Source organism: Hypanus sabinus, chromosome 17 (assembly GCF_030144855.1).
Source record: "Hypanus sabinus isolate sHypSab1 chromosome 17, sHypSab1.hap1, whole genome shotgun sequence".
Lineage (NCBI taxonomy): Eukaryota > Metazoa > Chordata > Chondrichthyes > Myliobatiformes > Dasyatidae > Hypanus > Hypanus sabinus.
Window position 1 is genome coordinate 18,372,850 of NC_082722.1, and position 18,939 is coordinate 18,391,788.

An 18,939-nucleotide genomic window follows, 5' to 3' on the forward strand; every position below is an offset into this window, starting at 1 on the left:
CTTTTAAAGGCAGAGGAGGTGGAGTATGCTTTATGATTAACTCATTGTGGTGCACAAACATGGTGGTTCTTTCTTCGTCCTGCTCACCCGATCTGGAACACCTTGGGTTCACTGTCGTCCATTTTATCTGCTGAGGGTATTTTTGCTATCCACCTGGCAGTGGTGTATGTTCCATCTCAGGCTGACATCAGGCAGGTACAGGAGTAGCTGAACAACGTAATCACGAAATTCAGCACCTGATGCCTTCCCTATCATTGCAGGTCAGCTTGAAAAAAGTTTCTGAACCACTACATATCACCTGTGGAACCAGAGGAGCCAACATGTCTGAGCACTGTTACACTACCATCAAGAATTCTTACCATGTCATCCCATGCCAATACTTTAGAAAGTCCAGTCACCTGGCTGTATTTCTACTTCCAGCATATAAGCAGGGAAAAAAGGCCACAGCACTAGTGGTGAGGTCCAAGAAGGTATGGTCACTGGAGATGGAGGAACACTTACAGGACTACTTTGAGTCAGTGGACTGGACAAGATGCAGGGATTAATCTTCAAGGCAGAATGAATACACAACAGTTGTCACCAACTCAATCAAGACCTGTGTGGATGACTGTGTGCCTTCAAAAACATACCAGACATATCAAAACCAAAAGCCATGGATGAACCTGGACATTTGTAGTCTTCTGAGGGCTAGGTACGTGGCATTCAAGACCAGTGATACAGGACTTTACAAAAATTCCATTTACAGCCTACTGAAAGATAAAATGAGGGTGAGAAAACAATCCTGATTGAGATTAGAGATGGAATCAAAGGACATCAGCTCTGGAAGGTTTTGCAGGCCATTACTTTTTACCACACAAACCTGTCATCATGAATAGCAGTGACCTTCACTCCCAGATGAGCTCAACACCTTTTATGCTGGCTTTGAAAGGGCTTTTTGCAGGTAGTGAGGTCAGCGGAGAAGATCATCGGGGTCTCTCTTCCCACCATTACAGACATTTACAGTACATGATGCATCCCAAGGCAAACAGCATTATGAAGGACCCCATGCACCCCTCATACAAACTCTTCTCCCTCCTGCCATCTGGGAAAAGGCACCAGAGCATTCGGGCTCTCACAACCAGACTATGTAACAGTTTCTTCCCCCAAACCATCAGACTCAATACCCAGAGACTGGACTGACACCAACTTACTGCCCTCTACTGTGCCTATTGTCTTGTTTATTATTTATTGTAATGCCTGCACTGTTTCGTGCACTTTATGCAGTTTTGGGTAGGTCTGTAGTCTAGTGTAGTTTTTTTTTGTGTTGTTTTTACGTAGTTCAGTGTAGTTTTTGTACTGTTCCGTGTAGCACTATAGTCCTGAAAAACGTTGTCTCGTTTTTACTGTGTACTGTACCAGCAGTTATGGTCGAAATGACAATAAAAAATTACTTGACTTGAGAATAACACTACATCTATGTGAATCCCTATAGCATCTGGTGCTCCTGTGATCACTGTCTCAGAGGCTGCCGTCAGAACATTTTCAAGCAAGTGAACCCTTGTAAGACATCGGGTCCTGATGGTGTACCTGATGGGTACTGAAAACCTGTGCCAACCAAGTGGAGGGGGTTCAAGGAGGTTCTCACTTCCTTCAAAAGGGCAACAGTCATGCCGGTGACCTAAGAAGGGTGAGCTATTGGCCAGCGGCACTCACATCTAATGAGGTGAAGTGCTTTGAGAGTTTGGTCACGGCTAGAATCAACTGCCTAAGCAAAGACCTGCACCTTCTGCTATTTGCCTATCGCCACAATAGCTCTACAACAATGCAATCTCACTGGCTCTCTATTTGGTCTTGGATCACCTGGACAATAGTTAAGCCAATGTCAGGCTGTTGTTTATTGATTACAGTTCAGTGTTCAACACAATCATACCCTCAGTTTTAATCAAAAAGCTCCAAAACCTGGGCCTCTGTACCTCTCTCTGCAACTGGCTCCTTGACTTCCTCACTGGGAGACCACAGTCAGTGCAGATCAGAAGTAACATCTGCTCCTGGCTGACAGTCGACACTGGCACATGTCAGAGTGAGCACTGGCAATGACTGAACCTAGGTAGAGACGGAAACAAGAGGTTATCCATAGGAATACCAACCCAGCATCAGTGGCATGACTGAGTGATACTGCGGGCAAATCATTCTCAACACAAGGACTCCGCCACAGAGCTAATTATGAGTCTGAATTAAATAATCATAGAAAGCGGGAAAGCTATGCCAGTCACAATTAACTTGATATTAAACAGAAAGTACAAGGGCTTAATGGCTCTAGTTAAGTCAGGAATTAGTAAATAGAGGCGCTCGAGAAACCTCGAAGCCCGATGCTCTTTGGAACTGCACAGAGTCCTGCAGGGCTCGTGATAAGTACATTTCGAGGATGCATGCTTAGCTCTCCTCTCAATTGTGTGGCTCGGCACAGCTCAAACTCAGTGTATAAACTTGCTGACAACACAACTATTGTTGGCAGATTTCAGGTGACGAAGCTTACAGGAGCACGATAGAGCAGCTGGTTGAGAGGTGTCACAGCAACAACCTTTCACTCAATGTCACTAAGACACAGGAATTATTGATTGTCGACTTCAAGAAGGGGAAATCGAGGGAACACACACGTCAAGGGACCAGAAGTGGAAAGGATGAGCAATTACAAGTTCCTGGGCATCAGACTCTGAGGATCAGTCCTGTACCCAAGATATTAATGCAAATACAAAGAAGACATGACAGTGGCTATATTTCATTAGGAGCTTGAGGACAGATGATCCGGTGGAGAATAGAGAAGGAGGTACAGAGTTACAGGAGCTGTTGTTAAATGGGACATTTAAAACATCTCCCATCTATCCTCTTGCATAGTAGAGGATCCTGTATTCAAAGAATATACAGAGGTGTTATCTTACTGATCTGATGATAAACTACAAAATTACCTTATCAAATTGTGTGTGTATGCCTACAACTATCAGGCTCCTGAACCAGTGTGAATAACTTCCCTTATCTCAACTCTGCACTGATTTCACAACCTTCAGATGCACTCTCAAGGACTCTACAAATCATGTCCGCCATATTATTTATTTATTTATTTCCACAATTTGTCTTATTTTGCACCTTGGTTGTTTGTCGGTCTTTGTTTATGTATGTTTTTCATAAATTCTATTATATTATATTTTCCTGTAAATACCTGCAAGAAAATTCGAATTTGTCATTTAAAAAAGAAATTGAATAGGTATATGGACAGGAAGGGAGTGGAGGGTTATGGGCTGAGTGCAGGTTGGTGGGACTAGATGAGAGTAAGTGTTCGGCATGGACTAGAAGGGCCGAGATGGCCTGTTTCCATCCTGTAATTGTTATATGGTTATATGGTGAAAATTAATCTCAAGGTAGTTTACGGTGACATAAGTTCTTTGATTTTGACTTTGTATTCAACATTTCCAAAGTGGGTGTTGAACAGGAAAGGAGTAATGTTAATGTATGTCTTCCATAATTAACAAGAAAAGCTCAAGTTATAAATTTATTGCTGTGAACGCAGGGCATTTTAACAACAATGTTACGTTAGTTACCAGATCTATTTCTGACTCCTGTCTGCTCAGTTCACCTGAAAAGAATGTAATGTTCCTATATTAATGAGCTGTTTGCATTTGTGATTGAATACTTCTATCCCAGATGGATAGAGGCTGTGCAGTCCATGTGGAAATGGGACCAAAAGGAATTCATTGGTACTTTGCTTTACCATATATTGTGTTGGTTACGTAAGTAGGCTGAAGCTGCAATCTGTTCATTTAGGTATTGGCCCTCCAAAGTCAAATGCTGGTAAGAAGTTAGAAAGTTACCTGGGAATTTGTTTGCAATTGTGAATCCCCTTCTATGTGAGGAATTCTAATTCCAGCTTCCTGTTGAAATTGGACAGTCTATTGATTCCAGACTCAGGATTCAGAATCAGGTTTATTATCACCAGCGTGTGTCATGAAATTTGTTAACTTAGCAGCAGCACTTCAATGCAATACATAATATAGAAAAATTAAAATAATAATAAATAAGTAAATCAAATACAACATACGTATATTGAAAGGATTAAAAATCATGCAAAAAACTCAGAAATAATATATATTTAAAAAGTGAGGTAGTGTCCAAGGATTCAATGTCCATTTAGGGATTGGATGGCAGAGGGGAAGAAGCTGTTCCTGAATTGTTGAGTGTGTGCCTTCAGGCTTCTGTACTTCCTATCTGATGGTAACAGTGAGAAAAGGGCATGTCCTGGGTGCTGGAAGTCCTTAATAATGGACGCTGCCTTTCTGAGACACTGCTCCCTGAAGATGTCCTGGGTACTTTGTAGGCTAGTACCCAAGATGGAGCTGACTAAATTTATGACCTTCTGCAGCCTCTTTTGGTCCTGTGTGATAGACCCCTTCCCCATACTAGACAGTGATGCAGCCAATCGGAATGCTCTCCACAGTACACTGGTGTACCTCAGGGGTATGTGCTCAGCCCACTGCTCTACTCTCTGTCTACACATGACTGTGTGGCTAGGCATAGCTCAAGTTTGCTGATGATACAGCCATGGTTGGTAGAATCTCAGGTGGTAATGAGAGGATGTACAAGAGTGAGATATGCCAACTAGTGGAGTGGTGTCGCAGCAACAACCTGGCATCAACATCAGTAAGACAAAAGAGCTGATAATGGACTTCAGCAAGGGTAAGACGAAGGAACACATACCAATCCTCATCGAGGGATCAGAAGTGGAGAGAGTGAGCAGCGTCAAGTTCCTCTGTGTCAAGATCTCTGAGGATCTAACCTGATCCCAACATATTGATGTAGTCATAAAGAAGGCAAAACAGCAGCTGTACTTTATTAGGAGATTGAAGAAATTTGGCATGTCAACAAATACACTCAAAAACTTCTATAGTTGTACTGTGGAGAGCATTCTGACAGGCTGCATCACTGTCTGGTATGGAGGGGCTACTGCACAGGACTGAAAGAAGCTGCAGAAGGTTGTAAATCTAGTCAGCTCCATCTTGGATACTAGCCTAAAAAGTACCCAGGACATCTTTAGGGAGCAGTGTCTCAGAAAGGCAGTGTCCATTATTAAGGACCTCCAGCACCCAGGACATGCACTTTAGTTACAGTTACCATCAGATAGGAGGTACAGAAGCCTGAAGGCACACATTCAGTGATTCAAGAACAGCTTCTTCCCCTCAGCCATCTAATTCCGAAATGGACATGGAACTCATAATCACTTTTTTTAATATACAGTATTTTCTGTTTTTGCACATTTTAAAAATATCTATTCAATACATGTAATTGATTTACTTGTTTATTATTACATTTTATTTTATTTATTATTATGTTTTCTCTTTCTTCTAGATTATGTATTGCATTGAACTGCTGCTGCTAAGTCAACAAATTACACATCACACACTGGTGATAATTAACCTGATTCTGATTCTATAGAAGGTTTTGAGTGTATTTGTTGACATACCACATCTCTTCAAACTCCTAATGGTGTATAGTCACTGTCTTGCCTTTTTTATAACTGTATGATCAGCTGATTTAGTTGTATCATCGGCAAATTTATAGATGTTATCTGAGCTATGCCTAGCCACACAGTCATGGGAGTATAGAGAGTAGAGCAGTGGGCTAAGCACACACCCCTGAGGTGTGCCAGTGTTGATCGTCAGCAAAGAGGAGATGTTATCACCAATCCGCACAGATTGTGCTCTTCTGGTTAGGAAGCTGAGGATCCAATTGCAGAGGGAGGAACAGAGGCCCAGGTTCTGTAAATTCTCAATCAGGATTGTGGGAATGATGACCTTAAATGCTGAGCTATAGTCGATGAACAGCATCCTGACAGGTGTTTGTGTTGTCCAGGCATTATAAAGTTATGTGAAGAGCCATTGAGATTTCGTCTGCCATTGACCCGTTGTGACGATAGGCAAATTGCAGTGGGTCCAGGTCCTTGTTGAGGCAGGAGTTCAGTCTAGTCATGACAAACCTGTCAAAGCATTTCAACACTGTAGATGTGAGTGCTAATGAGCAATAGTTATTAAGGCAGCTCAGAAGCTGGTGAAAATGATAAACCATTATAACAAAGTTAAATACGAAAGGGCAAAATTAACATTCTTCTAGTGAAATAGTTGTGACGTGATGCATAAGTATCCACATTCTAAACTCCAAATACATTGCTTTCCTGTTTGCCTGATATAACAAATTTGATGTACAATCTGGATTCAAAAAAACCTCAACATGATATTTCAATTGTCTCAACATAAACAGGGAGAAGTGCATGATGGCTTTTAAAGAGGAGCCGGCTAGCCCAGGGATCGGAGTCCAGGTGCAGGCGGACACAATGGTTCCGGGGAATCCGTGCTCTGCATGTCTGGAGCCTCCTGTGTTACCGGTCTCAGTGGTTGAGTCTGTTTTGGAGGGAAGACCCAGTTACACCACAGGGCAGCACATGGACAGGAGAGGAAAGGTTGCTCCTGTAGACAGGTGAGTCTTCACACAATGGTGAGACTACGTGCACAGGTGGTATTGTTTCTGCAGCAAAGACCACATTCAGTATGGCATTTCACAGAGTAACAGTACAATCAATGACAACTGAAGTTTATTTAAAGAATAGGGACGTATGGATCACAGCTTTGTGTTGGAACAGCACATTCCTTTGGAATGCACAAATCTGGGCCATTACTGTACTGTAGCCCCTTTCCATAGTAAGGGTTCTGATTCTACATATGTTTTGTGTCAGATACAGTTTATCATAGACATCAGTCCATCTGGGCAAATGGGACTCATTAGCCGTGGTTGGCAGCTCATCTAGGAGTTGGAAAATTCTGATCTCAAACCTCCACTGCCTTGCAGTTATACACACTCATGGAAAATGCTTCGGAAGTAAACTTTAAGGAAAAATATAGACCCGGAGACCATAAGGGACTACATTGAGTTCAACACTGACTCCCACCCCTCTGATGCTAAACTCTATCGGTCTCCGCCATTCATTTGGATACACTGGGATATCTTAACCAACAATGTTCCTCAAGGGAAATCGCATTGACTCCAGTTCACTTTTAACAGGCCATGATTTGAAATCTGAGAACGGCAGAACGTGGATTGTGTCATAGAACCTGGCCCTTCCCGGTTCACTGAGCTTGTGTAGAGTGATAGAGTTCCCTCACATGGAAACAGGTCCTTTGGCTCAACTCATCCATGCCGAGCAGGATGTTTATCTGAGCTAGTCCCAGTTTCCTGATTTTTCAGTTGGGATTATAAGAGTCCTGAATGCGGTTTTCCAATAAAGACTGCAACAGTTTCAGAGTTGCAGCAAAAAGGAGCAGAACAGTTGAGTTAGATACCGTAAAAGTCTCAGAGTGAAGCTGGATGTGTTGAGCTGGCAGGAGGAGTGGAAGAGTATTCTAAAGGATTAGTTGAAGTAGCTGAGAGGAGGGCTATGTGATGTGTAAACAAAATTTTGGGGTGTTAGGCTGTGGGCGCTTTCCAATAATATAAATTCTAGATACTATGTGGCACTTAAGAAGCTCTTAGATAAGCACATGGGTGATAGAAAAATAGAGGGCTATGTGGGAGGGAAGGGTTAGATTTTGATAGCTTAGCACAACATCATAGTCTGAAGGGCCTGTACTGTGCTGTAGTGTTCTAGGTTGTGTGTCCTGTTTGAGTCACATAATGAGATGGCAGTCATTGGTTGACATTTAATGCCCACAGCTGTCCTTTTGTAAAGAACTTTTTGGATTTCCAGGAACAAGGCATCTGACCACATGCAGAACATTGAAATGAACATGGATGGTTTGCAGTCAGTGCTCCGCAGCCAGCAGTACAGTCTGGAGCATTCCACAATCATGCACGTAAGTCCTGGAGGCCTCTCTCACAGCATTTGGAATAGGGTTTGAAGCAGTGCTGAGGAGGTTATTAACTCTACCAGCCCTTCCAATCTTCCGTACACCACATCAGTAGTGTGTGTGTTCAACAGGATGGAGCGCAGCAACCCTGATAAACCCATCAGCTACACAGTTCAGAGGGACAAGGGTAGTGAGTGCGCGAGAATGTGAGAGTCCCCAAGGTCTGCATCTTCCAGATTTCGATGCACATCAGCAATCTGTTCTTTTTGCTTCTGGCACCAAAATCCCACAATATCCCCTCGTCTATAGGACTCTGTGAGTGACTGCATAGCGGTACCCCAGAAAAAATGCACATCAAAGCTTTTGGGTCTGAGCAGTTAACACGGGCATTGCCTGCAATGTTCTGAGTCTGTGCTTGAACCTGCTTAAATATTTAGGCTTTTCATCTTCAGGTAACTTTCACATGGCCTGCTCTATGGCTGCTTCATTTACCCAACTGTGTCAGTTAGGTATATAAAAAAAGAACATGAAGATTTTCAATTACACGCACAAAATGCCAGCAGGACAGGCAGCATCTATGGAGGGGAAGAAGCAGTGATGTTTCGAGTTAAGACCCTGACTAATTTAAACCTGGGAAAAAAATACTAGAGGACGTGCATTTAAAGTGAAAGTGATGTGTAAGGCAAGTTCTTTACCCAGAGTGGTGGATGCCTGAAGTGGGGTAGAGGCAAAAACAGTAAAGGTGGTTAAAGTCTCCTAGAGGAGGCTGCACCCAGAGCACTGGATACAGTAGATGATCCCGACAGACTTACAGATGAACCATTGCCTCACCTGGAAGGACTATTGGAGCCCTGATTGGTGGTGAGGGAAGACTGTACCAAGTGCTACTGGCTCCTTTGTGTGGCCTCCTCTAAGTCGATGAGAACCATGGAGACTGGAAGGCTGCTTCATCCAGCACCTTCGCTCTACCACCACAAAGGGTGGGATTTCTGCCTACAGCTCCTCCCTCACCACCTTCCAGGACCCAGACAAGAAGGGGATTATTCAGGGAAGGAATGACCAACTTGCATGCTGTTGAGTGAGAGGAAGTGTATGTGAGACACACACACACACACGAAAAATGCTGGAGGAACTCAGCAGGTCAGGCAGCATCTATGGAAATCAATACAGTCAGCGACTCAGGTCAGAGCCCTTTGTCAGAAATGGAAGGATAAGGGGAAGATGCCAGAAAAAGAAGGAGGAGTACAAGCTAGGAGGTGATAGGTGAACCTAGGTGGGTGGGGGAGGGGGGATGAAGTAGGAAGCTGGGAGGTGATAGGTAGAAAAGGTAAAGGCTAGAGAAGAAGGAATCTGATAGGAGAAGAATGGAGATCCTATAATGTAGGTCTCAAAAAGAAAACACTTCTTTCTGTCCTTTTCCTGAATCTTTATTGTTGAAGTCATTGATGATTATTCGGGATCTTTCTCCAACAGACATTATGGCAATAGTGTTCTGTTGCATGACTCTCTGGTTTTACTGTTAATGTAGAACATAGTCAAATATAATGAATTTGTAAAATTAATCCATCATTTTCTAAAGTTATTCCTTTGCCCTGCAGATCTTCAACCCAACTTTCCCTCTGAATGAATTGAACCTGTCTAATATGGAGGCAAATCTTGCAATGGTAAGAGTAATTACAGAACAAGAAAGTACACCTGATACAGGACCGATGATAGGATCTGTTCCTAAACAGTGTTTAAATCCTGCCAATACTCCACACAATGGAACACTATTCCTAGATCTGATGCAAGTGTATGGTGACCCCAAGAATTTCTAATTCTTCAGTAATCAAGAAGGAAAGAATGAACTCCCATGACCTGTTATACTCCTAGCACATTGTGCTTTGGTCTCCAAACTGCAGAAGGTGTTCTAGCTCAGTGATCCAGTTAGAAGGAAGTAAAAAACAAATATGGTTAATGATGAGAGATCAGAGATCCCCTTATGATTTCATTAGCTAGCACACAAGGGAGTGGCATTCAGTCTGTGGGGATGAATTGTTTTAGATTGTTACTGCAAGTTACTGCATTAAAATTGAGAACATTCAGTGTTAAGGAAAAAGAAAAAAGTGAGGAAATTTCAGCTTTTTTTGTCTTTATAATGTTGGCTACAGTCTCGCTGTTGCCAGCAGGAAGAAGATACAGGAGCTTCAGGACTCACACCACCAGGTTCAGGAACACTTATAACCCCTCAACCATCAAGCTCTTGAAACAATGAGGAGAACTTCACTTGCTACATTACTAAAGTGTTGTCACAACCTATGGACTCACTTTCAAGGACTCTTCATCTCATGTTTATTTGTCGCTTATTTATTTATTATTATTGTTTCTTTTTTTCTTTTGTATTTGCACGATTTGTTGTGCTTTGCACACTGGTTATTTTTTTTGGCCCTGCGTGGTGTGGTCTTTCATCAGTTCTATTATAGTTCTTGGATTTACTGAGTGCATCGCAAGAAAATGAATCTCAGGGTTGTCTATGGTGACCTACAGGTACTTTGATAATAAATTTAGTTGGAACTTTGTTCAGGTTTGCTTGATCAGATGTTTGCATTAACGAGCAGCTGTACAGGTGTACCTAATAAAGTGCCCACTGATTGTATTTAAAGAAATCAAGCACAATGAAACTTTGATGCTCTACATTTGAAACAAATCAGATCAGAATCAGACTTTAATCGCCAAGTACCTGTGCACATACAAGGAATTTACTTCCGTCAGATGTTGTCTCTCTGCTCATAACAATAATAATGATAAATATAAATGAAAATATAGATTATACATACAAGTAGTGCAATCCAAGTAATAGTTAGCCGACAGTTAACCAGCAGTTAACTGTTCAGCAAAGTGACCACAGTAGGGAAAAAACTTCTCCAGTGCCTATTAGTCTTAGTCTGGAGGGATCTTAAGTGCCTATCAGACGGAAGCGGTTCAAACAGTCCGTGCGCAGGATGGAAGGAGTCCTTTATGATGTTCCCCGCCCTCTTCTTCAACCTGGAAGAGTACAGGTCCACAATAGAGGGCAGGGAGGCTCCAATGATGCGCTCGGCAGTCCTCACTGTGCGCTGTAGTCTGGTTCTATCCTGCTTGGTGGCGGCTCCAAACCACACAGTGATGGAGGTGCACAGGACAGACTCAATGACTGCAGTGTAGAACTGCAGCAGCAATTCCTGAGGCAGACCATATTTCCTCAAGAGCCGCAGGAAGTACATCCGCTGCTGGGCCTTCTTCAGGATGGAGATGATGTTCTGCTCCCACTTCAGATCCTGAGAGATGGTGGTTCCCAGGAACCTGAAGTTCTCCACGGTGGACACAGGGCTGCCGAGGACTGTGAGGGGGGACATAACGGGGGGATGTCTCCTGAAATCCACTGTCATCTCCTTTGTCTTGAGCGTGTTCAGCTCCAGATTAAATAAATCTTTATTTATTTAGTGATGTAGCGTGGAGTAAGCCCTTCCAACCCCTCGAGCCAAGCCACCCTAGCAACCCCCAACAAGCCCTATTAACTTTAACCTAATCGCGGGACAATTTACAATGACCACTTAACCTACCCGGTACATCTTGCGACTGTGGGGTGAAACCAGACGACTTGGATAAAACTCATACATTCCACAGGGAGGATATGAGAGATTCTTCACAGAAAGGCATTGGATTTGAATTCTGAAATCCGGAATGCCCTGAACTGTTATAACATCATGCTAACCACTACATATACAGTTCAAAGGTTCACTTATTATTGAAGTATACAACTTTGAAATTTTTCTTCTCTGGGCAGCCATGAAACCAAGAAAGCACGATCATCCCCCCTCCCTCACAAGAAAATGAACAAAAATGGAACCGGCACATCTACCCCAAACCCCCCCACTACACAAAAAAACAAGAAAAGCCAGGTGAAAAACACAGAATACAGGAAACCCATAAGACTGAAAAAGTCTGTATTCCTAGTCCATATCCAAAACGCAGAAAACCTGGGCAATGTTCTGCAGGCAATTCCCTCTCTGGGAGTGTAGCAGACCAACCCTCAGCATCCAAAGGCAGGCAGCCCGTGCTCATCTTCCACATACGCCTTGATGTTTCCATCTCCCTCATCACTTTAATTGGCTCACATTGGATGTTGTAATCAGCAAAACAGAGTCAAATATCAGCTCATGCCCCGTCCAATGGCCTGCCGACCATGAGCTTTGCGCACACTGCCCCTGCCTCCTGGAATCCTCGGGAGACTGTAGAGCGCTGGAGCACCCAAACCATCTCCAAAGAGCAAATCACAGGCTCCAATGGTTCCAGTTACCTTATCCAAGATGATAAACAAACGTAAAAGACATAAAAGAAGTGAAATATATGGTTTCATGATCTATCCAGAAGATGGCGACCGAAGGAGTGTTGTCGTCCTTGGCATAAAAAAGGTTGGGAATTCCTGCTTTAAAGCAAGGGTTCCCAACCTTCCTTCTGCCATGCACCAATACGGTTAACCGAGGAGTCCCATGGATCCCAGATTCAGAACCCTGCTTTAAAGGAAATTCACTTCTTCATATTACCATTAAATGTCAATAAACGCACCTCACATTCAGTAGTACAGGATAAGAGGCATACATCAAGTGAATAGCTGGAAATCCCCCCACCCCATGGCAGAAATTGCTGATACAAGGGGGCATAATTTTAAGGTGATTGGAGAAAATAAAGTTTTACATACAGGGTGGTGTGTGCGTGGAACGTGCTGGCAGGGGTGGTAGTGGAGACAGATACATTAGGGATATTTACAAAACTCTTAGGTAGGCACATGAATGATAAAAAACGGGGATTTATGGAGGAGGAAAGGGTCAGGTTGATCATAGAGTAGGTTATATGGTCAGAGCCCTGTACTGTGCTGTATTGTTCAATGTTCTAACAAGGTAAAGAAAGAGCCATGTGCTGAGTCCTTGAAAACACAGTTTAATTATTCCACCTCACTTCAGGTTCTCCAACCTCCAATAAAGTTTCTTCACTAAAATTATATATAAAAAATTACAAGTGAGATTATGAGATACATAAATTAATATTATGGATTTTAATTATCTATTTTTATGTTAGAGCAATACCCTGAGATATTCAGCCTATGTAATTCAGTCTAAAAATAGCCAAGTGGGGGATTTCACTGACAAATATCCCCTGGCACTTGTTCTCATGTAATAAAGGTGGCTGCATAGTTTGGTCATACAATAAATGGTTAGATCATGAAGTATTGGACCAGTCCTTTGCAATAATCGATAACCATTCACAAAGTTCTGACTGAAAGATGTGGTTTATGATTTCCCAGATTCAGAAACTAAATATGGATCCAGAGCTGAGGCCAATCGAACCGTCCAACAAAGTCCTGAAATCTGGAGCAAACTCAGGTAAATCAGTTAAACTGAATATCAGTACATCCGATTAGATTTATTACACTACATTGAAACATACAGTGAAATTTGTCCTTTGCCTCAATATCACGTGCCTGCTCTTGTATTGTAGACATCTTGAAATGAATGCTAACTTTACACTTGCCTTTCTCACCACTGACTCTGGAGCAAGTTAACCTTTGGAGTTACAACCAATGACCTGCCAGATTCACCACCCTCTGGCTTAAGAAATCCCTCCTCATCTCCGTTATAAAGTGATGCCCCCTTATTCTGAGGCTGTGCCTTCAAGTCCTAGTCTCGCCCACCATACGAAACATTCTCTCCATGTCCACTCTATCTTTGAAATTAAACTGCAAGGGTAAAAAGACCCTGATGGGAATTATATACAGGCTTCCGAACAGTAGCCAGGATGTGGGATACAAATACAATGGAAGATAGAAAAGGCATGTAAAAAGGGCAATGTTATCATAGTCTAGAACACACACCAAATGCTGGAGGAACTCAGCAGGCGGAGGGAGGTAAGAGAGAAACACAAGATGATAGGTGAAACCTGAAGAAGGAGGGAGGAAGTAAAGAGCTGAGAATTTGATTGGTGAAAGTCGCAGGTCTGGAGATAAGGGGGAAGTCCGATAGAAGAGAGAACACAAGGCCATGGAAGAAAGAAAAGGGGGGAGGAACACCAGAGGGAGGCAAAGGGCAGGCAAGGAGATACGGTGAGAGAGGGAAAAGGGGATGGGGAATGGTGAAGGGAGCGGGGGGGGGCATTACCGGAAGTTTGAGAAATCAATGTTCATGCCATCAGGTTGGAGGCTACCCAGACTGAATACAAGGTGTTGTTCCTGCAACCCGAGTGTGGCCTCATCATGACAGTGCAGGAGGCCATGGATTGACATTTGGGAATGGGAAGTGGAATTAAAATGGGTGGCCAGTAGGAGATCCCACTTCTTCTGGTGGACAGAGCGTAGATGTTCGACAAAACAGTCTCCCAATATATGTTGGGTCTCACCGATATACAGGATGCCACACCGGTAGCACTGGAGACAGTAGATGACCCCAGCAGACTCACAGATGAAGTGTTGCCTCACCTGGAAGGCCTGTTTGGGGCACTGAATGGTAGTGAAGGGAGGAGGTCCAGATGTCTCCAAACACTGCTGCTGACCTCAACGGCTTTAACAATCGAGAGCAGACCCATAATCTGGACTCCACCGCCATCAATGCAGGTTCCACCAACCTTGGATATCTCCAACTTCAGCTCCAGCCTTGACCTCCAGGCCAGGTCTTCAAGCGCAGCCACTAGAACCCCCCATCTTCCCTTTCCCCACTGCCACTCCACAATCCCGTCTCTCTTGGGTCCCACTGCCAGCTCTTGGGCCCTCGGAGACTCCATCTATCTCTCACCCCACCATCCTTGACACCCAAAACCTCCTTTCTCCTCAGATGTTACCAACCCCATTCCACCCTCCGGTCCCAGCTCTCATCCATGCCAGGTCTTCACCATTCCCTCCAATCTTCCCTTCTCTGAAGCAGAATGCTCTGTCCTCAGGGAGGTTCTCACTTTTGACAATCATTCTCTCTGAACTCCCCCTCTGTGAGTCAGAACGTTTTGTCCTCAGTGAGGGTCTGACCTTTGTCCCCCTGTGCCCACACCTCAGTGAGTTCTGCACCCGCCATGACGCTGAGCTCTTCTTCCGCTGCCTCTGTCTCTGAGCCTATTTCTTTGGCAAGGACTCTCCACCCCACACTGATGGCCACTTCTCCCATCTTCAACCCTCCTCTTCCTGGACACCCCGCCCTGGTCTTCTGCCTCCCCTGGACCAATTCATTGCCAACTGCCACCAGGCCGCCAATCATCTCGACTTTGACACTCCTCTCTCATATTCCAACCTAACTCCCTCCAAACGCTCTGCTCTCCAGTCCCTCCACACTAACCTTAACCTCACCATCAAACCCACAGATAAAGGGAGTGCTGTAGTAGTCTGGCAGACTGACCTCTATCTTGCTGAGGCCCAGCAACAACTCTCAGACACCTCCTCTTACTTACCCCTGGAACAGGAACCCACTAAGGGACACCAGGCCGTCATCTCCCACACCATCACTGACCTTATCAGCTCTGGGGATCTCCCATCCACTGCCACCAACCTTGTAGTTCCCACACCCTGCACCTCCTGCTTCTATCTCCTACGCAAGATCCACAAACCAGCTTGTCCAGGTAGACTTATTATTTCAGCTTGTTCCTGCCCCACTGAACTCACATCTGCATACCTCGATTCTGTCTTATCCCACTACTTTAGTCCCTTCCTGCCTACTACCATGGCACTTCTCACACTCCGGATCTTTTCAATGATTTCAGGTTCCCTGGTGTCCATCATCTTATTTTCACTTTGGATGTCCAGCCCCCACCAGGAAGGGCTCAAAGCTCCCCATTTCTTTCTGGACACCAGACCTAACCATGTCTCCTCCGCCTAGTGGAACTGGTCCTCACTCTAAGTAATTTCTCCTTTGGCTCTTCCTACTTCCTTCAAACAAAAGGTGTAGCCATGGGCACTCACATGGGTCCCAGCTATGCCTGCCTGTTTGTCAGCTATGTGGATCAGTCTATGTTCCAAGCCTACACCGGCGTCCATCCCACACTTTTCTTACGCTACATCAATGCCTGCATTGGTGCTGCTTCCTGAACCCTGCTGAACTCCTCGACTTCATCCACTTTGCCTCCAACTTTCGCTCTGCCCTCAAATTTACCTGGTCCATTTCCAAAACCTCCTTCCCCTTTATAGATTTCTGTCTCTATCTCTGGAGACAGCTTATCTTCTGATGTTTATTATAAACCCACTGGCTCTCACAGCTACCTGGATTATACCTGCTCCTACCCTGATACCTGTAAAAATGCCATCCCTTTCTCTCAATTCCTCCGTTTCCACTGCATCAGGATGAGGCTTTTCATTCCAGAGCGAAGGAGATGTCCTCCTCCTTCAAAAGTGCTTTCAACCACATCTCTTCCATTTCACACACCCCGTCCTCCCACTACCCTACCAAGGATGGGGTTCCTTTTGTCCTCACCTGCCAAGCCACCAGACTTCATGTCCAGCACATAATTCTCCAAAACTTCTGCCATCTCCAACAGGATCGCACCACCAAGCACATCTTTCCCTCCCCACCCCCACTTTCTGCTTTCCACAGAGATCACTCCCTACATGACTTCCTTCTCCATTCGTCCCTCCCCACTGATCTCCCTCCTGGGACTTACACTTGCAAACAGAACAAATATACACCTGCCCCTACACCTCCTCCCTCACTATCATTCAGGGCCACAAACAGTCCTTCCAAGTGAGGTGACGTTTCACCTGTGAGTCTGTTGGGGTCATCCGGTGTTCCCAGTGTGGCCTCTTGTATATTGGTGAGATGACGTAGATTGGGAGACTGTTTCGCTGAGCACCTTTTTCTGCCAGGAAAAGCCAGATCTCCCAGTGGCCATTCATTTTAAATCCACTTTCCATTCCCATTCCAATATGGCTATCCATGTTGTGACGAGGTCACACTTAGATTGGAGGAGAAACACCTTGTATTTCCCTTCTGGGTAGCCTCCAAACTGATGGCATGAACATCGACTTCTCAAACTTCCGGTCAAGACCCTCCTTCATCATTCCCCATCCCCTTTTCTCTCTCTCACCTTGTTTCCTTCCCCACCCATCTCCTCCCTCTGGTGCTCCTCCCCCTTTTTCTTTCTTCCAGGGCCTTCTGTCTCTTTCACCAATCAACTTCCCAGCTCTTTATTTCATCCCTCCCCCTTCAGGTTTCACCTATAACCTTGTGTTTCTCTCTGCCCTTCTCCCACCTTTTAAAATCTACTCCTCAACTTCTGTTCTCCATTGCTGGGTACTGAGTCCCCTCCTTTACTCCCTGTATACCCATGACTATATCGCCACCCAAAGCTCCAATCTGCTAATTAAATTTGTCGATGACACTACATTGATTGGCCTTTTCTCAAACAATAATGAGGTGGCCTACAGGGAAGAAGTCAACTCTCTGACACAGTGGTGTCAGGTTAACAACCTCTCCCTCAGTGTCGTAAAAACAAAGGAGCTGGCTGTGGATTACAGGAGGAATGGATATGGGCTAATCCCTGTTGATATAAATGGATCTGGGATTGAGAGGGTAAACTGCTTCCTCAGCATCCAAATCTCCGAGGACCTCACATGGTCTGTACACACCAGCTGTGTGGTGAAAAAGTCACAACAGTGCCTCTTTCATCTCAGATGGTTGAGGAAGTTTCGAATGGGCCCCCAGATCCTAAGAACTTTCTGCAGGGGCACAATTGAGAGCATCCCGACTGACTGCATCACTGCCTGGTACGGGAACTGTACCTTCCTTAATCACGGTATTCTGCAGACAGTGGTGTGGACAGCCCAGCGCATCTGTAGTTGTGAACTTCCCATGATTCAGGACATTTATAAGGACAGGTGTGTAAAAAGGACTCATAGGATCATTGGGGACCCAAGTCACCCCAACCACAATCTATTCCAGCTGCTACCATCTGGGAAACAGTACCGCAGCATAAAAGTCAGGATCAACAGGCTCCGGGACAGTTTCTTCCACCGGGCCATCAGACTGAAGAATTCACACTGATTTGAGTGTACTCTATATTACACTGTTCTATTTATTATAAATTATTGTGTTTGCACATGGCACATTTAGATGGAGATGTAACGTAAAGATTTTTATTCCTCATGTATGTGAGGGATGTAAGAAATAAAGTCAATTCAGTTCAAATTCTGCCAATGGGTCTCAGACCGAAACATCAACTGTACTCTTTTTCCAGAGATGCTGCCTGGCCTGCCGAGTTCCTCCAGCATTTTGTGTCTGTGTTGCTCAGATTTCCAGCATCTGCAGATTTTCTCTTGTATGACAGGGCTAAGATGAGTGGGAATACAGATGATTGGGAAAGTTTTAAGGAACAGCAGATCTTAACTAAAAAAGCAATACGGAGAGAAAAAATCAGGTATGAGCTCAGTCTAGCCAGGAATATAAAAGGGGATAGCAAAAGCTTTTTTAGCTATGTGAAGAGAAAGAAGATAGTTAAGAACAATGTTGGCCCCTTGAAGAATGAATTGGGAGAAATTGTTATGGGAAACAGGGAAATGGCAACAGAATTTAATGCATACTTTAGATCTGTCTTCACCAGGGAGGACACAAGCAATCTCCCAGATGTATGGATGGGCCAGGGTCATAAGATATCAGAGGAATTGAGACAGATTGACATTAGGAAAGAAACTGTGATGAGTAGACTGGTAGGACTGAAGGCTAATAAATCCCCGGGTCCAGATGGTCTGTATCCGAGGGTTCTAAAAGAGGTGGCTCAGGAAATTGCGGATGCATTGGTAATCATTTTCCAATGTTCCTTAGATTCAGGATCAGTTCCTGAAGATTGGAGAGTGGCTAATGTTGTCCCACTTTTCAAGAAGGGAAGGAAGGAGAAAACGGAGAACTATCGCCCTGTTAGCCTAACGTCAGTCGTGGGGAAGATGCTTGAGTCCAGTATTAAGGACGAAATAGTGGCACATCTAGATGGCAGAAATAGGATTAGGCCGAGCCAGCATGGATTTACCAAGGGCAAATCATGCTTGACTAATCTGTTGGAGTTTTTTGAGGGTGTAACAAGGATGTTAGACGAG

General features: G+C 44.3%; 1 protein-coding gene across 1 annotated transcript in view; it reads left to right on the plus strand.

The window, feature by feature from the left end:
• hsf4 (heat shock transcription factor 4) overlaps window positions 1-18,939 on the plus strand; it is a 121,463-nt gene that overhangs the window by 96,765 nt on the left and 5,759 nt on the right. Inside the window, exons 11-14 of the mRNA XM_059993413.1 lie at window positions 6,286-6,501; window positions 7,766-7,871; window positions 9,464-9,529; window positions 13,189-13,267. Coding sequence (XP_059849396.1) covers window positions 6,286-6,501; window positions 7,766-7,871; window positions 9,464-9,529; window positions 13,189-13,267 — 467 coding nt within the window. The remainder of the gene's footprint in view (window positions 1-6,285; window positions 6,502-7,765; window positions 7,872-9,463; window positions 9,530-13,188; window positions 13,268-18,939) is intronic.